The sequence below is a fragment of the Eremothecium gossypii genome, chromosome II, assembly GCF_000091025.4.
Source record: "Eremothecium gossypii ATCC 10895 chromosome II, complete sequence".
Lineage (NCBI taxonomy): Eukaryota > Fungi > Ascomycota > Saccharomycetes > Saccharomycetales > Saccharomycetaceae > Eremothecium > Eremothecium gossypii.
In genome coordinates this window covers 316,667-337,857 of record NC_005783.5, presented here as the reverse complement: position 1 = coordinate 337,857, position 21,191 = coordinate 316,667, and the positions used below count along the sequence as shown (strand labels likewise).

At 54.6% G+C, this 21,191-nt stretch overlaps 9 protein-coding genes across 9 annotated transcripts; 4 read left to right on the top strand and 5 right to left on the bottom strand.

Annotated features, from left to right (window-relative positions):
* Positions 1-136: 136 nt before the first annotated feature.
* Positions 137-4,414, bottom strand: HSL1 (protein kinase HSL1; the record flags this gene model as incomplete). The annotated part of the gene is made up of 1 exon (NM_208266.1): positions 137-4,414. One exon carries the CDS (start codon positions 4,412-4,414, stop codon positions 137-139), a length of 4,278 nt encoding a protein of 1,425 aa, NP_982913.1.
* An 860-nt stretch (positions 4,415-5,274) lies between these two features.
* APE1 (metalloaminopeptidase APE1) lies at positions 5,275-6,768 on the top strand (the record flags this gene model as incomplete). The annotated part of the gene is made up of 1 exon (NM_208265.2): positions 5,275-6,768. One exon carries the CDS (start codon positions 5,275-5,277, stop codon positions 6,766-6,768), a length of 1,494 nt encoding a protein of 497 aa, NP_982912.2.
* Positions 6,769-7,152: 384 nt separating this feature from the next.
* GFA1 (glutamine--fructose-6-phosphate transaminase (isomerizing) GFA1) lies at positions 7,153-9,273 on the top strand (the record flags this gene model as incomplete). Its single annotated transcript, NM_208264.2, has 1 exon — positions 7,153-9,273. The coding sequence occupies one exon, from the start codon at positions 7,153-7,155 to the stop codon at positions 9,271-9,273; it is 2,121 nt and encodes a 706-aa protein (NP_982911.2).
* A 498-nt stretch (positions 9,274-9,771) lies between these two features.
* AGOS_ABL037C (ABL037Cp) lies at positions 9,772-11,742 on the top strand (the record flags this gene model as incomplete). Its single annotated transcript, NM_208263.2, has 1 exon — positions 9,772-11,742. One exon carries the CDS (start codon positions 9,772-9,774, stop codon positions 11,740-11,742), a length of 1,971 nt encoding a protein of 656 aa, NP_982910.2.
* A 210-nt stretch (positions 11,743-11,952) lies between these two features.
* On the bottom strand, positions 11,953-13,284 carry AAT1 (aspartate transaminase AAT1; the record flags this gene model as incomplete). The annotated part of the gene is made up of 1 exon (NM_208262.2): positions 11,953-13,284. One exon carries the CDS (start codon positions 13,282-13,284, stop codon positions 11,953-11,955), a length of 1,332 nt encoding a protein of 443 aa, NP_982909.2.
* Positions 13,285-13,837: 553 nt separating this feature from the next.
* PDL32 (putative ADP-ribose 1''-phosphate phosphatase) lies at positions 13,838-14,599 on the top strand (the record flags this gene model as incomplete). The annotated part of the gene is made up of 1 exon (NM_208261.2): positions 13,838-14,599. The coding sequence occupies one exon, from the start codon at positions 13,838-13,840 to the stop codon at positions 14,597-14,599; it is 762 nt and encodes a 253-aa protein (NP_982908.2).
* VBA1 (Vba1p) lies at positions 14,600-16,303 on the bottom strand (the record flags this gene model as incomplete). The annotated part of the gene is made up of 1 exon (NM_208260.1): positions 14,600-16,303. One exon carries the CDS (start codon positions 16,301-16,303, stop codon positions 14,600-14,602), a length of 1,704 nt encoding a protein of 567 aa, NP_982907.1.
* A 378-nt stretch (positions 16,304-16,681) lies between these two features.
* On the bottom strand, positions 16,682-19,138 carry YTA12 (m-AAA protease subunit YTA12; the record flags this gene model as incomplete). Its single annotated transcript, NM_208259.2, has 1 exon — positions 16,682-19,138. The coding sequence occupies one exon, from the start codon at positions 19,136-19,138 to the stop codon at positions 16,682-16,684; it is 2,457 nt and encodes an 818-aa protein (NP_982906.2).
* Positions 19,139-19,491: 353 nt separating this feature from the next.
* Positions 19,492-20,925, bottom strand: NPL6 (Npl6p; the record flags this gene model as incomplete). Its single annotated transcript, NM_208258.1, has 1 exon — positions 19,492-20,925. One exon carries the CDS (start codon positions 20,923-20,925, stop codon positions 19,492-19,494), a length of 1,434 nt encoding a protein of 477 aa, NP_982905.1.
* Positions 20,926-21,191: the final 266 nt, after the last annotated feature.

Below are 21,191 nucleotides of genomic sequence, written 5' to 3'. Positions count from 1 at the left end.
TGTCGGCGTACCTAGTGAATGTTGCCCTTTTTACTGCTGCTTTGCGGTACCTTCTTTCGAAAGTTCATGAAATGAATGACACACGGCGAACATATAATATGTCTATATATATATTTTGCTTGAAAAGTACTATGGTCTATTTTACATTTGCAGCATTCTCCTTTGCTTTAATGAGTGCCTCAATGTCTGTGTTCAACTTTGTGAAAGCTAACTCATCACTTCTTCCCTTTTGCTTGACAGACACCTTGGTTGCTGCGCTATTTTCACCATAAATATTAATTTTAAACTTGAAATCGCCATCTAATAAGCGGCAATCGTATTCTACCTTTTGTTTGTCTTTTCTTCTCTCCATTTGTCTAATCTCATATTCAACTCCTTGGTAACTGAACTGTTGGAGTGTTATAATGTTAACATCATCAAAAGGCAACACTGTCATGTGTTCCTGTATAACAGTCTTCTTGGGTTTGGTAAATGACATTATCAGCCTCATAAACCAGTTCCCCTTACCTGACTTTTTTGTCTCATCTTTAACAGATTTCCCATCCGAAGATATGCTCTCCTTGCGAGTTAGAGAGGTAGCAGAGAGAGCAGCCGCTGGTGTTTCAGTTATTGGACTTAGTAGTGTTTCGTGGCTCTTCATGTCCTTATTCCCGGTATGAAACAAGTGGGTTGCTTGTGGGGCCCCAGACCCCAGAGATCCCTTGTCAGAGTTTTCCATACGCGTAGATTTAAAGTTTTTATCGGAAACGTTATCATGAAAAATGGTTACATGCTTTCGGTCGGCCAGATCCATATTAATGCTATCGCTTTCTGCGCCGATAGACTCCGCTTTAAGCGTTACCTGGTCATTTTTTAATGGCTCAATTGGCTCGATTGGATCAACTCCCTTGCTCAAGAGATCTGAAACTGGCATAGGATCTTGTATATCGGTCACATTTATCTGGTCAAGATTCTTGAACATAGACATCATGCTCTTACTTAACGTAAGATTGTTTGAGAGCCTGTTTCCAGATTTTTTACGCACATGGTTGCTAGTTGGCAGAGGGCGAGCTTTAGATAGGATTCCATCTGAAGTACTCCAATCCAATACTGAAGAATCACCATTCATATGAATGCTTGTTCTCACATGACTTACTGGCACTAATGCACATGATGTGTTCATGGTGTCAATTGATATCGCTTTCTGGTGGATATTCGGAACGGAGCCACTTGTGCTTGTCGTAAGAGAACCTTCTTCTTCCGGGGCATCCTCGAATATATTAACAGATTCGCCCTCCTGTGTAGTTATAGTTTTGTCACACATATCCTCAGAGAGTTGGCGTAGAGGAATATGGAGGTTAGACCTCATTTTCCCATTGTTACTTACATCTTGTGGTGATCGAGGTTCGAGGGGCGAAAAACTGCACACATTACGCGTTCCAGGGGATATGCTCACAGCATGGGCAGTATTCGTGTAAGTCGGCATATCGTTTGCAAAAGATAAGTCAGAAAGATCAGAAATTCGAGAACCGAGTTCCTGATTGAGACTATTTTCACTTTCCATCCGCGGAATAGATGGACTTAAATAACCACCTGGCGCCAAAGTGCGTTGCCGTTTTTTCACAGTTATCTGCTCAGGTTGGGCCTTGCCTGCTGGCTCGTCTTTCTCGATCCGCCCTGAATCAGAATTCTCAGGGCTATACTCCTTATCTATATTTGAGATAAAGTTGTTCAAGTTCGCAAATGTGTTCGATGAGTTCATAAAAGAAGAAGGCATTCTCAATAGGTCTGTTTGGCCCTGGGGCTTGATAGGTGTCAAATCATCTTCAGTCTTTAAGTCGGTTGAGATAGGATAGGAGTGTGCATTCGAATCAAAATTGGTCGCTTCATCTTCGCTTCCTGACTGCTCAGTGCCCACAGCTGCATTTTCAGCTGAAATAGCAGTAGCATCATCCTTCTTTATTGGTGTGCTAGTAGTGACTTTGAATTTGGAGGATGGGGTATCGCTTGTTTCTGTAGTGGAAATAAAGGTATCATTTCCTTTCTCTTCACTATCCTTTTCTTGCTCCTCATCCTCGGGTACCTGTCCCAGATCCTGGAAGATAGTTTTGTCTGTAATTGACCACGCCCCACTATCCCTTTTCTTCTTCAGGGAAGACCTGCTCTTGATAGAATTTTTTAGGCTATATCTTCTAAGCAGTGTTTCTATTCCTCTGGGAGGTTCTGGAGCGGTCCTCCGCGGATCTAGGGATAAAGATGAGCGCTTTTCTTTTGCTACTGAACGAGTATCCCGTACTAGTGTCAGATCACTACCATGTTTTCGCTCCATTATGGGTCTAACACGTGGAAAAGCAGGTGGCACAGATTCCGTCTTAGAAGGAACTCTTTTCTCCACTACAAGAGTCTGCCGATCCCTTATAGTTTCCCTCATTGAATTTGCCGTCGCCTCTTGAGCCTGCTTTGGACTTGATTGGCTGTTCAACGACGGCTTAGAGAGAGAATTTGAACTGGGCTGTTTAGTACCGGGAAATGCCCCAACACCAAAAATAAAAGCAGGTTGAATTATTGGTGCATTGGCTGCTATCATAGGAGTTCCAGATGAGCTTTTGAACACCATTCCTTCTGAATCCACAGTTGGGCAGTCATGCAACACCGAGATAAAGGTGGGTTTCTCTCCGCCATGTGAATCAGCTCCATACGTTGTTTTTGTTGGAGTTTTCGGAGCCTCGCTTCTTGGCTGGTCCTGTAATGGCATCGAAGGTAGCTTCGGTGTTTTAACCTCGTTGGCCTCTTGAAGGAATTCATTTAAGTTCAAGGAGCGTTTCGAGATTGAGGTTAAAGAATAGAGCGACCGTTTAGAAGCGGAATTATGCAGTGTTCTTCTTCTTGGTTGGGGAGACGTCACCTTAACGGGCTGAGTTATGGCCTTTGGATTCGGAGATTGAAGACGTTTGGAAGACGAACTTTTTAGTGACCTGCAAGAGGTGGAACTCTTCATAGGGGATGGCGATACGTGTAACGACCGCCTAGACACACTGTGTTTGAAGACCCTCGAAGAAGAGGCAACGTATCCCTCCCTCGTCTTCTTTGGAGAAACTAACAATGAATTAATGGAAAACTGTGACTTTTGTGTTACTTTTGGGGCATTGATGACAGACTGATCGTTGTTAGAGGCCCTCGCAAATGCACCACTACCATTCGTCGAAGCCATATTACTAGGAACAGATGTCGGTTCAACCGATTGTCTCTGCTGGTACCTAAGAAGTAGCGCATAGAATAGCTTCTCCTCTGTGAACCCCGACTGCAGGAGCTTATCCACCAGATACTCCTTTGGGGCGCCGTGCCACAGAATTTGCAGATTGCTCAATATAGTCTCATCAATGTCGTCGATTGAATGTATATCCAGAACCTTTGGACGCTCCTCTGGCTTTTCAAGGGGGCAGGCCAGGCCGCCTTTGCCAGGGTTGTCATACTTCACTAACAATGGATGCTCCAATATTTTGTCGACAGTAATGCGCTTTTCCGGATCCACAACCAAGATCTTGGATATTAGGTCCTTTGCTTCCTTTGATACATTGCTAGGCATCTGGTACCTGCCGTGTTGCACCTTCAACAGCAATTTCCTGACGTTGTCGTCGTTGAAAGGAAGGTGGCCCGTCAAGAGAGCAAAAAGTATAATGCCGCACGACCACACGTCGCTGGGCGAGCCGTGGTACTTCTGGCCCATGACAATCTCCGGCGATGCATAGTGCGGAGACCCGCAGGAGGTCTCCAGCAGCCTGTTGGTCGTCTCCAGGGCCGCCATCCCGAAATCTGCGATCTTGACGGTCTTGTTTTTTTTGTCCAGCAGCAGGTTCTCGGGCTTCAGGTCCCGGTGGCAGATGTTGAAGTTGTGGCAGTAGGACACGCCCTGCACGATCTGCTTGAAGTAGTGTATCGCCTCCTGCTCCGGCAGCTTGCCCCGTGCAATCAGGTAGTCGAAAAGCTCGCCGCCCTCCACGTACTCCAGCACCAGATACAGCTCCGACTTGTTCTCCCACACCTCGTACAGCGCCATGATGTTCGGGTGCGTGATCAGCTTCATGATGATGATTTCCCGCTCAATGCCGTACGGCAGCGCAGTCACCTGCTTCTGGTTGTGACGCACGTTGCGCTTGGGCACGATCTTGATCGCCGCCAGCTTTCCGCTCTGCATGTTCTTCGCCAGCCGCACCCGGCCCGACGAGCCCTTGCCCAGCGTCTTGCCCAGCTTCCACGGCCCCACCGTGTCGCGGTTCTTGCGCTTGCCGGTCTTGGTGTGCGCTGTGCTGCTGTTCGAGATCTGCGACAGCCGCTTCGTCGCGTCCGACACAGACTGCACCACGCGGTTCAGGTGCTCGTCGCGCTCGCTGCCGCCCTCCCTATCCGGCCTCTCGTCTCGGTGCCCTGCGGTCATCCTCCTCTGTGGTTTCTTACACTCTGTGCTGCCCTGCGAGCTTGGATCTGCGCACTGATATAAACGAATGTACGTAGTTGGAAACGGGCTGCAACCTTCAATAGTAGCACAGAAACTGCTCAGTTCGAAACTGTCGCTCTAGTTCACGCAAACCTGCTGCCCCGTCTCCTAAACGTCCTCTAAGCTGCGTGAGCTGTGTGTCCAGGTCGAAGTCCTCCGCCCGCGCCCCAGCTGCCAACGGAAAAGAACGGCTGCCTGCCCCCCGGCGCACACCATTCGTACCCGGCCCCCGCCCCTCTACTACGACCAGGCGCCCCCACCTGACACGCCAGCTCCTCCCCCCCCCAGTCTACGTAGGCGGGTCTGCGCAAAGCTTCCGGTCCCAGCCACTGTTTACCTATTGCCCTTTTCATCGGCGCCTACGGCGTGCGCCGCCGTCGGCGTTATGTAAACAAACAAAAACAGAACGAGCGCGAAAATGACTTCCCAAAAAGCGCGCGCCACCGCTTCCATTCCACAGGCACCGCCCTGGTGTATCGTCCGCGTTCCTTTGCGGAAGCAACAAGAAACGTGGCTCCGCAGGGGCGGGCGGCTGTAGCGTGACCTCGACGGGGCTTCGGCGGCCCCCCCTAACGGCGATCAACGCCAATCAATCTCCGGCACGTGACGGCGACGGATCGTGGGCGCGGTGAAGTGCGGTACCGGCAACCCGCGGGCGGCGGGGCGCGCAGGCGCGGTGAGTCACTCTGGGTGGTTCCGCTGGGAATAGGAGAGGCGCGCAGGGCGACCCGGTGGCGCCCCTATTCCTGCTATAAAACAAGCGCGGGCGGCGGGCCGCCAGGGGTGTGGGCAGTCGCGACATGTCGGAGCTGAAAGAGCAGGTTATGGCTACACAAGAGGCGCTGCGGGCGATCCAGGAGTCGCTGAAGCAGCTGCAGATCGCGCCCGGCGCGGACGACGCGTCGGGCGCGGACGAGGAGGATGGGCTGGAGAAGTGGGCACGGAGATTCGTGGACTTCACGTACAAGAACCCGACCACGCACCACGTGGTGGCACACTACGCGGGGCGGCTGGAGGCGGCCGGGTTCCGGCGGCTGGACGAGCGCGATGAGTGGGAGCTGCCGGCGGAGGGCCGCTTCTTCACGGTGCGCAACGGGACCAGCCTGGCGGCGTTTGTCGTGGGACGTGACTGGAAGGCGACGGACGGCGTCGGCGTGATCGCGACGCACTGCGACGCGCTGGCGGCCAAGGTGCGGCCGGTGTCCGCGCGGCCGGCAGTGGACGGCTACGAGCTGCTGGGCGTGGCGCCGTACGCGGGCGCGCTAAGCCCCGTGTGGCTGGACCGTGACCTGGGCATCGGCGGCCGCGTGCTGGTGCGCGAGGCCGACTCGGACCGCGTGCGCAGCCGCCTGGTCGACTCGACGCCGCACCCCGTTGCGCGCATCTCCACGCTGGCGCCGCACTTCGGCGCTGTGGCCACCGGGCCGCTCGACCCGGAGACGCAGATGGTGCCGGTGATCGGCTATGGTGGCGCGGACGCTGAGGCCAGCGCTGCGGAGCGCGCCGCGCCGCTCTTCGGCAAGCACCCACTGCCGCTGCTGCGCTACGTCGCGCGGCTCGCGGGCGTCGAGGTTGCGCAGCTCGTGCAGCTGGACCTGGATCTGTTCGACGTGCAGCGCGGCTCGCTCGGTGGCCTGCGCAACGACTTCCTGTTCGCGCCGCGCCTCGACGACCGCCTGTGCTCGTTTGCCGCCATGGAGGCGCTGCTCGCCGCGCCCGCGCCCGCGCCCGCGGCCTTCGACGCCGTGGTCTTCTTCGACAACGAGGAGATCGGCTCGCGCACGCGCCAGGGCGCCGCCGGCGGCCTCCTCGGCGCCATCGCCGCGCGCGTGCTGCGCGCCCGCGGCGCCGACCCTGCCGCCCTGCCCACCCTCTTCGCCAACTCCGTCGTGCTCTCCGCAGACGTCACCCACCTGCTCAACCCCTCCTTCTGCGACCAGTACCTCGACGGTCACAAGCCCGTGCCCAACGCCGGCCTGGCCCTCGCCCTGGACGAAAACGGCCACATGGCCACCGACTCCGTCGGCACCGCCTTCGCCCACGACCTCGCCGCGGCCGCCGGCGCGCCCCTCCAGTACTTCCACATTCGCAACGGCGCCCGCTCCGGCGGCACCGTCGGCCCCATCCTCTCCGCCGCCACCGGCGCGCGCACCATCGACCTTGGCATCCCGCAGCTCTCCATGCACAGCATCCGCGCCGCGGCCGGGTCACGTGACCTGGGCCTCGCCATTCGCTTTTTCGCCGGCTTTCTGGCCGATTGGCGCGCCGTGTACGACCGCTTCCGCGGCCTATGACCCTACGTACCCCTACATACGCAATCTATGCCCCACCGACCGCCTGCCGCAGGAACACGCCCCCGCGCGCCTGCATAGAACTCGCTGCCGCTGGAGATCAGTCGTCGTGCGCACTCCACGGCGGCCCCGACGAAAAAGAAACCCGCCAGCATAAAGGTCTGCGCAAGAAACACAAAATTAGAAACTCACGCCCTGCGCGCCGCGAAATTGCAGCTGCTGGATGGAAATTTTGTATATATTATCAGGCGTGGCCAGACCGGATTTTCGGCCTCCTGTGCAGCTAGCAGCACGAGCGGGGCCAGGCTGTCAGCGGGACTATAACTACAGAGTGTACACACATTACGGAGCGGCCGCTAAACAGGACACAGACGAGCTCGAGGAGGGATGTGCGGTATTTTCGGCTATTGCAACTACCTAGTGGAGAAGAGCCGCGGAGAGATCATTGATACGTTGGTGGAGGGGCTTCAGCGGTTGGAGTACCGCGGCTACGACTCGACGGGAATAGCCATTGACGGCGACGGGGCGGACGAGACGTTCATATTCAAACAGATCGGGAAGGTCAGCGCGCTAGAGCGGGAGATCGCAGAGCGCGCGCCGGCGCGCGATGTGCGGTTTGTGTCGCATTGCGGGATCGCACACACACGGTGGGCGACGCACGGGCAACCGCGGCAGGTGAACTGCCACCCCCACCGGTCGGACGCACGCAACGAGTTTGTGGTGGTGCACAACGGGATCATCACGAACTTCCGGGAGTTGAAGACGTTGCTCCGGAACAAGGGCTACGAGTTCGAGTCAGACACGGACACGGAGGTGATTGCGAAGTTGTTCAAGCACTTGTACGACACGAACTTGGAGAATGGGCACGAGTTGGACTTCCACGAGTTGACGAAGCAGGTGTTGTTGGAGTTGGAGGGGTCGTACGGGTTGCTCTGCCGCTCGTCGCGATACCCCTGCGAGGTGATCGCGACGCGCAAGGGCTCGCCGCTCTTGGTGGGCGTCAAGAGCGAGCGCAAGCTCAAGGTGGACTTTGTGGACGTGGAGTTTCCGGACAACGAGAAACAGCCGGACGTGCCGATCCCGGCGGTGTTGAACGGACACAAGGCCGGCGCGGACTGCGAGAAGTTGCTCCCGATCGCGGCGAGCGAGACGGGGCTCCGGCACTCGCAGTCGCGCGCGTTCCTCTCGGAGGACGGCGTGCCCAACCCGGTGGAGTTCTTCTTGTCGTCGGACGCCGCCTCGGTCATCAAACACACCAAGAAGGTGTTGTTCTTGGAGGACGACGACATCGCGCACATCTACGATGGTGAATTACACATCCACCGCTCGCGGCGTGAGGTAGGTGCCTCAGCCACGCGGTCGATCCAGACCTTGGAGATGGAACTAGCACAGATCATGAAGGGGCCGTACGACCACTTCATGCAGAAGGAGATTTTCGAGCAGCCGGAGTCGACCCTTAACACCATGCGTGGCAGGATCGACTTCGAGAACAACACCGTGATGCTTGGCGGCCTCAAGTCATGGTTGCCGGCGATCAGAAGCGCGCGGCGCTTGACGATGATTGCCTGCGGCACGTCGTATCACTCGTGTCTGGCCACACGCGCCATCTTCGAGGAGCTCTCTGAGATCCCTGTAAGCATCGAGCTAGCTTCAGACTTCCTTGACAGAAGATGTCCGGTGTTCCGGGACGACGTGTGCATCTTCGTGTCCCAGTCCGGCGAGACCGCCGACACCATGTTGGCGCTCAACTACTGTATCGAGCGCGGCGCCCTCACTGTCGGAATCGTCAACAGTGTGGGTTCCTCCATTTCGCGTGTTACGCACTGTGGTGTGCACATAAATGCCGGGCCGGAAATCGGCGTCGCGTCCACCAAGGCGTACACGTCCCAGTACATCGCGTTAGTGATGCTTGCGTTGTCCTTGTCAGACGACAGGGTCTCTCGGATCGAGCGCAGAAAGGAGATTATCCAGGGGTTGAAGGAGATCCCGCGCCAAATCAAACAGGTTCTACAGCTCGAGAAGCAGATCAAGCACTTATGCGAGACCGAGCTTTGCAACCAGAAGTCGCTTCTTCTTCTCGGACGGGGCTACCAGTTCGCCTCCGCATTGGAGGGCGCTCTCAAAATAAAAGAAATCTCTTACATGCATTCTGAGGGCGTCTTGGCCGGCGAGTTGAAGCACGGCGTCCTCGCTTTGGTCGACGAAAACCTCCCGATCATCGCGTTCGGCACCAGAGACTCTTTGTTCCCCAAGGTCGTCTCGTCCATCGAGCAGGTCACGGCCAGGAAGGGTCGCCCGATCATCATCTGTAACGAGAACGACGAGGTGTGGACCAGGAAGGCCCAGAATAGCAACCTTCTCACCCTCGAGGTCCCTCTTACCGTCGACTGCCTCCAGGGCTTGTTGAACATCATCCCCTTGCAGTTGACCGCTTACTGGTTAGCCGTGAACAACGGCATCGACGTCGACTTCCCCAGGAACTTGGCCAAGTCTGTCACTGTTGAGTAATTGCGCTACGTAACCGCCGTAATGCCGTGCCGCTAATTGTCTGACCCACGGAACTAAAGTACACTCGTATCGAAGGTAGTGAAATAATCATTATATACTTAAAAAAAGACTAATTTGGTTTGAGCCTCTGTGCGCTGGCCCTGAGGCGCCTGCTCCGTTTCTATCTTCCATCGAAAACCGTGCGTACAGAACACGCGTACGCACCCAGAACAAGGAACGAACACCGCTACGGACGCGCCTTCACGGAAAGCTCCAGTCATCCGCTCCTAGCAATGGGGCTGGACACACGTAATCGTTAGCGATGATGTTCATCGTCCGTGACAGCAAAAAATCCTGAAGCCCCTACCAGAGGCCTTGGGTCCTAAAAAGGGCGCCCACAAATAAAGCATACCTAGGCTTACCACCGCGACAAGCGCAAGTAGGAGCTATAGATTTGTATAACGAAAGCAGTTGGTTAGGCTAAGAGGATCAGACGAAGAGGACTCCGGAACGGACAGGATGCTTAGGAAACAAACCCCTGGCAGGGCAAGGCCAGCGGACGTCGAAGCAGTGGCTGCCGTGTCGGCGCTTGGGAAAGTGATGAACCAAGACGGAACGGCTTTGGACCACTCCAAGGTGCGTAAGAGGGAAAGCATGCTGCCTACACGCGGACGGAGCGGGCGAGGTGGCGTCCGGCGGGCAAGCGCAGAAAGCGCGGGCCGGCGGACGCGCAGCGAGGACGGGAAGGCGGCGCGCAGCGCGCGGGAGCGGCATATGGAGGACGAGTTCAACGCATTTGGCGGGCGGGCGACAGCAGGCGTGGCCAAGGAGGTACCGGCGCGGGGCGGGGCGGACGACGGCCCTGTGATGACCACGAAGTACGTGCCCAGCCCCCGGGGGTTGGTGAAAGTCACCGTGCCGGTGAGCGCGGGAAGCAGCGCGCACAGCTCACTGCGCAAGTCCGCGTCGATACACACCGGGATGAATATGCGGCACGGATCCGGCTCGCGCAGGGCTTCGATGACGTCTGCGGGTAGTGATGCGGCCCGCAGGCAGGCAAAAAGCACCGCGGAAAGCTCGAGCGCACGCACGCGGAGCAACAAGCCTAAGCCCAGGCCCTCGGGCGACAGCCACTCGCCATCCCCGACTACTAGAGCGCCAGTGACTCCCAGACGCACAACGGTCAAAGATCTTGTTGCGCCACCGCTGCCGGAGGAACCAGAGGACAGCGTCAGCACTTCCGGAAAAGGGGAGTCTATTGTTCCCCTGAATGAAAAGGAGGAAGAACAAGATGAGCAGCCCTTTGACAGTGAAGCAAACGCGAGGAGTTCGCCAAAAACGCCAAAACAAGGCGGCCATGTCCCTGCCTTGGAGGTTTCGCAGCATGGCTTTCAAACACCGGTGCCCGATGGACCGACCATGGCGGAATACTTGCAGTCTGCAGACCCGATTTTGAGTGCGGGGGCAACACAGAGGCAGAGGGAGCTCGAGGAGGCAGAAGCTGCGAGCACTACACCAGATGGCGACAGGCTAAAGATTGGAAAGTCCCCTTCACCGATGAAATCGGCCATGAAGAACTCGCCTTCAGCAGGGACCTCGAAGTATAACCGTCCTCCCTTAGATACCTCATCTGCCGCCGATGGTGCATACCTTTCCCTTACAACAGCAGAGAATACGAGGTTGAATGCGCAGTTGTCCGATGATAAGATGCGGAAAAGCCCTACACTACGGCAACCAAAGAGGCGTGTCTCGGTGCATTCCCCAAAGACACCATCTGCAGCATCTGCAGATAGATCTTCCAAGGTCCTGCGCCAATTTTCCCTATCTAAACCGCAGGGTCGGACACTCGCTATGAATAAGAATAATTCTGGGGAAAAGCAGGCGCAGTCCCCGACTTCTCCCAAGAGTAACCAAAAGAAAGTAGACCCAAGTGTACTTTATCCCCGTGAGCCTCCCAAGAAGAAGTCGAGTTTTGAGCGCGAACGGCCGCAACACAAAAACTTGGGTTTCAAAAACCTCTCTCTCAGATCGGAGGCTTCGAATGAGTTTATGTATCAGGGGACTTTAGAAGGTGAAATACATCAATCCCCTGGCCAACATGTAGGTCACGAAACACCGAAGAAGGCCCTCCTTTCAGTGACAGCTGAAGGCTGGAAGTCCAGGTTCTCAGACTCCGACTCGGAAAATGATAGCCCTCCATTCAGCAGCAATGCCAGTGGCTCCACTCAACCCAGCAGTCATAGGGATTCGTCGTTAGCCCATCATGGCGGGTTCGGTCTGTTTAAACACAAAGATCACCATGGCCACAAACCAAAGCATTCGCTGGGAGCAAGCCTCGCTTCCGCCAAGCCACATGAGCCGCAGAAAGCGCGCTTGGCTCCCACGAGCAACCGTGGTTCCAACACCCTGTCAGCAGAGCGCCCCCTAAAGAACCATAATAGTTTTAGCGGCAAGCTCAAGAAACTGTTTGGGAAGAAGCACGCGACCTGATTCCAGTAGACACATTACTATCTTGCACACAAGATAGATCAAGAAGACTAATCGGTAAAGTCATGTATAAAAAATATGGTGTATTAATTCTATCTCTTCATTTATAAGTACCTATACCTGGAAGAGTGACCCGCCGTTCAGGTCCCCAAAAATCGGCGGCCAACGTTTCTATAGGTCGCTCGAGATCCGAAGTATGGGCACGAACACGGTTCACGGGTATGTAGATACGTTACGAAGCGCCCTAGCAACGTAATCAACATTGCCAGTATTTATTCCTGCTAGCGACAATCGACCATCCTTGGTCAAATAAACAGAATATTTCTCTCTCAGGGTGTCCACGGCGTCAGGGCCAATTCCGGTATAATAAAACATCCCGTGTTGCGAGGTACTGTCTATCAACTTGGGCCACCGTAGTTTCTCATGTAACATGCAGCGGACAGACCAGAGTCTATTGCACATCCCGTGTACATCTTCATGCCACTGTTGCTTGATTTCGGGGACAGAAAGCACGGTCGTTGCGACCCGAGAGCCATATGAAGGCGGTGATGAGTATGAAGCCCGTATTATACATTTCAACTGAGAATCTGTCGCGGCCTTAGCCTGAAATTGTCCCAGCGGATGCACCACACTGAGGGACCCCACTCGTTCGCCATAAAGACCCATGTTCTTCGCAAAAGAATGACACACATAAAGCCCGTTGTCCCATCTGTGCTCGAGGCACATCCGCAACAAGTAGGCATCGGCACGAAGGTCACCAGACTCCAACCCTTGGTAGGCCATATCCACGATAGGCACCATTCCAAGTCCGTTGATTACGCTCAAGATCCGGGACCATTGCTCGCGCGTGGGGTCAACGCCCGTGGGGTTGTGGCAGCAGGCATGCAACAGAATACACTGTGGATATGGCCGGTCGGCGGCCGCGCGTTCTAGCTGGGCAAGCCAGCTGTCGACGTCCACCGCCCCGTCCTCGTAGTAGCGGTACCGTCGGACCTCCTCAAACCCGTTTAGCTTGAAGATATTCATGTGGTTGGCCCACGAGGGCTGCGGCACCCAGATCGTCTTCGAGATGAAGTTCGAGAGGAACAGGGATGCCAGCGAGAGCGCCCCCGTCCCACTCAGCGTCTGCATGAAGCTGACGCATCCGCTGGCTAGGAATTCCCGCCCCTGCGGCGCACACTCGCTGTACAAAAAGTCGCTGACCCTCGCACCGTAGCTCGGACACCCGGCAATTGGCAGGTACGCCAGCCTGCCGCCCCGCTGCCCCTCCACCATCCGCTGCGCCCGCGCCACGGACGGGAAGCTCGTCACCTCCCCATTGTCGTCCTTGTAGATCCCCACGGTCAAGTTCACCTTGTGCGGGTTCCGGTCCTGGTTGAATCGCTCCGTGAGCCCCAATATCTGGTCTGGCATCGCCTCCGGCACCCGTCCAAGCGCTTGGTGCTGCCTGCGGCAGCGCCAGTTAGCCGTGAACGCCCCTACTACATTTCTTGTCATGCCCAGTACTCCTTTGGTGCTTGCTCTGACCTGGTTTGTCTGTGTCATCTAACGGGTTTTTATGACTAATTCACCAGTACGTCGATCACACGCTTGTCGAGTGGAACTCCTGTCGCTTCAATGTGGTCAAAACTTTCCCTCCAGTGCGCTGAGAAGCTATTGCTCTGAGTTGCGGTGGATAATGCCTGGTCTCCCCTTGGGCATTTTAGGTTGGAGTACAGAGTTGAATGCTAAAGGCGGTACCAGGGCATCACGTAATTCGTAGACAGAGAGCCCCGCGCGCCATCATCTCGCCCGTCACCGAGCTGCGCCCGATTGGGCGTTTTCGACATATCAGTATGGCCGCAAACCGCACGTTATCTTCGAGATTAGCTAACATTATTATGCGGAGACATATTTTATCGGTACATTAATGATTGTGCCAGGGCTGTAAGTGAGATAGGCTTGGCATGGGGGGCGGAATTTGTATTCCGTTGTGGCTACCCACGGCTTTCTGGAGTGGCGGACAGAGGGCACGCTGGGCAGAATATGCGGACATGTTCCAAAATCAGAGGGGAATGGCATGGACTGGGACTGACAGGGGCAGCGGCGAACGGAAGAGATGCGGCTGTGTCTGATTGACAACAACCAGACGGTTTGTGAGGTCTGGCGGCGGTGGCTGGACGGCGTCGGGGACGTGAAAGTGTGGCGGGGCGGGCTGGAGGCGGTGGCGGCGTGGGATTGCGGCGTGACACGCGGCGTGGTGTCGCCAGGGAATTCGCTGGGGTACCTGCGAGGTGGGTTTGACCTGGGGCTGCGCGAGCTGCTCGGCGGCGCGATGTTCGAGGACTGGGTGCGGGGGCAGCTGGGGCGTTCGTACAGGCCCCTGGGGGCGTGCGCGGTGCTGCACGTGCCCGAGCGGTTCTCTGCGGGCGGCGTGCGGTACCTACTGCACGTGCCGACGATGGTTGCACCGACGGCGCCGGTGTTCGACGCTGCGAGGCCGGTGGCGACAGGCGTGCAGCCGGTGTTCGACGCGGTGTGGGGTGTTTTGCAGGCGCTGCCCGCGGAGGTGGAGGAACTGCTGCTACCCGGGATCGGGACCGGGTACGCGGGGATCCCGGCCTCCATTGCTGCGGTCTCGATGGCGTTTGCCATCCGGCTCCATCTTGTACGGGAGCAGCTTTCCGCAGAGCTGGTGGCCGTAATGATCATGTGTTTCCTGGGCTGCCAGTACGAGCCCTTCATGCCCGAGCACTGCAGGCGCGAGTACGTGTCGCTGGGCCTGCCGTGGGAGCGGCTCCTGAGTTTCGATGTCCTGCAAGATTCGCTGGACGAGATACTGCCTCGCGCGCTCCGGCGTCCAGCCGTTGGGAATACATAGCTACTTATGCGCCGCCCGCTGCGTCAAGCGCGTAGCGGCGAGTATACCCAGTATGCAGACACAGATGCTGGGGAGGTAGGAGACCTGGAAGCAGCTCCTGTATATCTGCAGCAGTGCCGCCAGGGTATGGTTCCGGAATCTCTGTCGCAGGATGCTGGAATCGTGGAGCAAATCCAGATATGTGTCCCGCAGGCCCTGCGCTTCCATGTAGTCCCAGAGCTTCCGAGCCACCTCGAACTCATATACAGATAACGGAACTGATGCACCTAGCGTGTTTCCGATGGAGCGCCAGAGGTAGAAGACGCCGATCATGGTTGCCTGCTGCGACTTCTCTGTAGTGTCAACTATGCTGACCAAAATGGAGACAAGCAAGCTGGCATAAGCGAAGCTGCTACACATCAGTGCTACAGTCAACAATACCCGCCAGGCGATGGAATCGCTCTTGAAGTAGTGCATCTGGCCTGCGGATCTCGGGCTAAAAACAGCCCAGCCGGCGTGTACCGCTTGGCTCGGTTCAGTGACGCTGGTGGTGAACAAGGCTAGCATCATGCCAACCAGCTGTATAAAACTACTGGCCAAGGCAATTTTGTATACAAGCTTACCCAGATCCTGTTTCGTAGTCCGAAGAAGCCATCCGGTGAACAGTGACGCACCAGACGAAGACACACTTGCAAATAAAAGAAAAATGCCCGACCGAGACACAGAAATATCCTGTATCAATTGAAGGTATACCGGCATCCTGTAGAGTTCTGCGAACATCATAAAAGATGATACCACTATCAATAGCGCCGACAGGCCAAAATGGCCCCGCAATATACCGTTTGGCAAAAGACGTTCTGTAGCAATGTAGCGCTCATTAATACAGAAAAGTGTCAGTGACACTAGCGTGAGGAGAAACCACAGTGACCGGCTAACTCCCGATGAGAACAGCATCAGAAAACTCACTAGAGAACATGACAGCATGCTCGACCCAAATAGGTCAATGCGGGAGAGGTTTTTCCGAGTAAACCGTTGGTGGAAGGGGGGGATATGCAGGAGCTTTAGGTTAATGTTTCGGTACGCCAGGATCATGCATATCATAATGGCGACAACCTGTGCTGCAAATATGATCCGCCAATTAAATGTTTCCATGATAAGGCCTCCTACTGGAGCTCCCAAAACCTGGCCGGCCCCGAAGATGACGTTGGCATACCCTTGGTACATCCCTCGCTCCTTCGTGGTGCATATATCACTAACTGTTATGCTGCTCATCGCGCCGATCCCGCCACCTCCCATGCCGCAGATGGCTCTAGCAATGGCGAACTCGGTCACATTCCGTGCAAAGCATGTGAGTAGCGTCCCGAGAAGAAAGAAGGACTGGGCGATGAGCAGGGCACATTTCCTTCCTACAATATCAGAGCATCGACCATAGAGCGGCTGGAAGGCTGCGTTGGTCAAAAGAAAGCTCGTCGCCATCCATTGTTTCTTATCCGACTCATGGAACTCTTCTGCAATCTTGTTCATGATGTTCGCAACAATGCTTGCATCAATCGATGCCAGAAAACTTCCTAGCCATAAGGATGTTAGGATGGGTGCTTTTGGAAGTGACCTATTGTGTTCCTGGCACCTCTGTGTCTCAGTGAGCGTCTTGTCAGAGTTTGTTCCATATTCCAAGCTATCATGCGGAAGCAGAGTACCCCGTAACTGTGATTCGGACTCGTCCATCTCGCCAAGAACATAAATAACCAGTCCAGTAAACTATAATTTCAGCAAGAAGCACCGGCTTCGTTCAACGGGGCCGCCTATAGAGAAGGGGAAGCTTGGCGCAACAACTAAAGGAGCTACTTGGCAGCACATCGGAGCAAAAATCAAAACTAAAGGTACCCATCCACCCGACTAAAGTGGGCCGGTAATATAGTCGTGAAATAAGAGGCTAATATTGACTCTACATATTACTTTCTAACGATTATATACATGGTTGGGAATAAAAACGTACTATTTTAACATAAATGACTGCAGTTCCAATAAGTGAATATCTTTCAAGGTGACTATGCTGTCGGCAGCTTACAAATGCCGCACACGACAGGAAAACACTTCTGGCAATCATTCAGATGGTTTCTCACCGTTAGGTTCGGCGTCATCCCTTTTTTTATCGTCATCTCCTTTCTCCTCCTGTTCTTTTAGGCGTCTTGTTTCACTCTCATTCAGGTACTTGTCGAATGCATCATTGCGTTCTGGGAAAGGACGCTTGCCAAGTAGGCGTATCATATCTTCCCTCGTCAAAACTTCTTGTTTCATGAGCAGTTGCGCTACTTTCTCCAACTCCTCGGACTTTTCCCGCAGCAACTTTTCGCATCTGTCATGGCAGTACTGAATCAGATTGTAGACCTCCGAATCTACGATAGCCGCAGTCTCCTCCGAGAACGGCTTGGTGAGATCATGCTCGCTCTTCGGCGTGTAATTGACCAAACCAAGCTCTTTGCTCATTCCAAGTTCGGTCACCATGGCCGTGGCTGTAGAGGTAACGCGCTTAAAGTCATCGTACGCACCGCCAGTGACGCTGCTGAAGTGTAGTTCCTCAGAGACACGCCCACCTAGAGTCATAGTCATCCGATCCAGTAATTGTTGTTCACTGAGCAGATGAACGTCATTTGGCAGATACTGTGCATAGCCTAGTGTGCCTTGTCCACGGGGAATGATACTAACCTTCAGTAGCGGATCCGCAAATTCTAAGAACCAGCCGCAAATAGCGTGGCCTGCCTCGTGATATGCAACGATCTTCTTCTCCTGGGGTGATAGAAGCTTCGACTTCCGCTCAACACCACCAATAACACGCTCGATAGCCTGTTCAAAGTGCTCCAGCTTCACAGACGAGCTGTCGTACCTGGCTGCAATTAGCGCGGCTTCGTTACATACGTTCGCAATATCAGCGCCCGAGAATCCCGGTGTCAAGGCAGCTAGACGATCCTTTAAATCGGCAATATCCCCTGCAAGCTTAATCTTCGATAGGTGAACTTTGAAGATCTCCTGGCGGCCAGATAGCTCCGGCTTATCAATATGGATATGCCTATCAAATCTACCAGGCCTCATCAATGCACGGTCTAGAACATCCTGTCTATTGGTACCCGCGAGCACCACAATATGGTCAGACGGCGTGAATCCATCCATCTCCACAAGCAGTTGGTTCAAAGTGTTCTCACGCTCATCGTTCGCACCAGAAAAATTACCCTTCTGCCTCGACTTTCCAATGGCATCAATTTCATCAATGAAGATGATCGCCGGCGCATTCTCCCTAGCAGTCTTGAACAGATCGCGCACACGAGAGGCACCAATACCGACAAACATTTCAACAAATTCTGAACCAGAAACAGAGAAAAATGGCACGCCCGCCTCTCCTGCAGTAGCCTTTGCTAGCAAAGTCTTACCTGTACCGGGAGGACCCGAGAGGATAGCACCACGGGGTATCTGAGCACCCATTCTCTCGTATCTGGAAGGCTCTTTTAAGAAGCTTACGAATTCCATAATTTCTTCCTTAGCTTCATCGCACCCAGCAACATCTTTGAACTTTACTTTTACATCAGTGTCTTTGTTATATCTCCTTGCTTTCGACTTGCCTGCGTTGAAAATACCGCCTGGCCCACCACTTGCAGAAGACATAAACCTCTTATTCAGCCAATACAGGCCACCAATCATCATCGCAGTGGGCAGTAGCTGGACGGCTAGCTGCATCCAACGTTTTTCAGATATATAGATGACGGGGATCCTGAAGTCCTCTGCAATTCCAAGCTCATCCTGCGCTTCCCTGAGCTTTCGTTCAAAGTTTTCTACCGAGCCAATCGTGAAATAGTAAGAGGTATCTCTGTTCTGAAGCTGATGCATCCCATTCTCGTTTAAAACCACTTTCACTACGTTGCTGCGCGACGCTATCAACTTCGCCACATAGCCCTTACACAGCAGCTCCTTACGGAACTCCTGCCAAGTTAATTCACGCTCACCGCTGCCCGGGCCTAGCTTGCTCATGATGAATGCAATTAGAGTAAGCACCAGCCCTACTTTGAACAAATTGATGTTTATGGTCATGACTTTAGGGTCATTAAATGGGTTGTTCGCGTCGGGCTCCTGCCGCTGTCCCTCGGGTCCTTTACCATTGTCGGCCCCACTTTCACCAGCAGTGGCCTTCGCATCCTTCTCCGCGGCCTCCTTCTTGGCGCGTTCCAGCTGCCGCTTAACTACCTCCTCCATGCGTCTCATCTGCTCGGCAATTTCTTTCTGCTTGGCATCCTTCTCGCTCCCTGTGCGCTTGTTTGCTTCCTCGATTTGCTTGAAAAGCTCGTCCTTGAGCGCTTTCAGTTCATCATCGCCAAAGTCTTTATCGTTTCCATCTTTACTGCTCTTGTTCTGGTTCCAGGCGGCTGGTGAAGTGTGCAGAGCGCGCACCTTCTGTCGATAAACCACGGCGTGATTGTTTGCTACTATGGCCCGCCAGCTGCTGCGAACTACAGAAAGCGGTCTGTCGCCTTTCAGCGTTCTGAGAAGCTGGTACGTCAGTACGCTACTCATCTGTACTGTGCGACTGAGTGCAGCTCCCTCTGTGTTTACTAGTTTGAGGGTGGCAAAAGGTCTTCGGAAATGCGTCTTCAAGTTTTCAATTTGCTGACTCCCAACTAAACCCTTCTGGGGTGCCGCAACAAGGACGGAAAGCAGAATGCAGAAGGCCCATGAGGAGCTATATGACTGCTGGACAGTAGAGAGAACTGTAGAGAGGGATACGCGCCCTTTAACTACGACAGGACTCCACTGGTCTCCTGCCCAACAAGGCGGATACTCTAGTTACCCGCAACATGGAGGCTATATGTTAGTTACAGTATATGATTAGAATTAAGTTAAGCGTCATTAATGCGGGCTAGCAGCATTCAATTTGTCCGTTCAAATTCCTGTTGCTTTAGTATAGCTTCTTTAACTTCGTCGCTTACAATGTCTTCGAAGAGTTCGGGTGGGACGTCGGCAAGGCCAGTTTTCCTTCGTGCAACGTCGCTGTCGTGTATATGCGTGGAATAGATGATCTGGTCGGTCTCTGGCCGCAGCTTGCGGAAAGCCAGGACCTTGGAGGACTGCGTTGACTGGGGGAGATGTAGGGTGTTGGTGTAGGGGTCGCGCAGACCGAGGTTCTCGATCAACAACACACGTTCGCGGTCGTAGAACAGATCGCTGTTGAAGCGGCTGCAAGCCGCGGCGTGCTGGTAAAGCCAGTTGGTAGCGCTTATGTTGCTGCCCGGAGCGATATTGTGATTCTTTTTATCGAAGAACTCCACTGCGTTTCGCGCAGGGTTGATGTTCGACTGGGGGTAGTCCCAGCCGTCGCTGCGAGTGCCGTTCTTGGAGATTGGCTCGCGAGCGTATGTGCCCTCCACCAGTTTGCCCTCTGCACGCAGCTTTGTAGCGTAGTAGTCGTCGGTGATATTCTTCCCGTCGACGATAATGTGGGCTCCGAACTCTTTGTAGACGCTCCGTGCCGTTACGAGCGCTATGGCACGGCTGCGGTAGGAGTACGGTATCACGCCCCGGTCGATCAAGTCGTTGCGCTCGTCCTGTGAGATCACAAGCTTGTACAGGTTTGGATGGTACTGGAAAAACAGATACGAGTCACGGAACCCAACGGCACGCGCGGGCTCTGTCGAGAGCATGTATTTTGTCTGCCCTCTGCCGGTCAGCGTGAATGTGCGCACAAGAAACTGTCTGCCACCAAGCAGGTCGCCGTCTCTTGTAATCTTCCGTTCGCCCTCGGGATCATCCGGCAACGTATACTCGTCGTTGATAACCGGTAGGGGGTTGCCGCGCTCATCCACGGGATATGGCAGGCGCGGCCGCTTACTGTTGCCAGGAATGCTTGTTGTAAAGCCCGGGCCCGCCTTCGACAGGTCGGGAGAGGCGCTGCGCCCAAACTTCCGCTTTGGTGGCCGGCCCCGTGTGGGAGTGCGCGGCATATTCTTTGGGTCGATCAGCGTCATGCGCACTTCGCCCTGCGGCCGGTTGGGTATAACGACCCCGTCGTCGGCCCGCTGGCCCATGTGTCTCCTACCACTCTCTGCGCCGCGCTCGTTCCCGTCCCCGTTCTCATCGTTTCCGCTTGTGTCCTGACGGCTATCGTCGCCATCCTCCTCTTCCTCATCCTCCTCTTCCTCATCGTCTTCATATTCCCTGTCTCCATCGTTCTCTTTGTCGTTGTTCCCTCCATCGGCTTCATAGTTCGCCTTCAAACCGTACTGCCCCGATGTCGAGTGGTCCTCGCCCTCCTCATCATGCATATCCTTGAACGTTACCTTCGGCGCCTTGGCTTCACGCGACATGTTCGACTCACGTGCTCGATCGGGTGCTACTGTTGAAGCGAAGTGCTTTCTGGTCAACAACGTTCTGGTATGCAATAAAGCCCTTCGTAAAAAGTTATTTACCAGGAAACCCACTTCGGACCGTAAGTGGCTCGATAAGTAGGCAGAGCTTGGGCCTCTTCGCCTTTCAACGTGGTCCAGAGTGGGGCCCTGGCCGTAATTGATTAGTGTGAGGTCCGGGCAGTTTTAGTAACATTCTTCGAAGAAGGTACAGTATAACAGTGAAT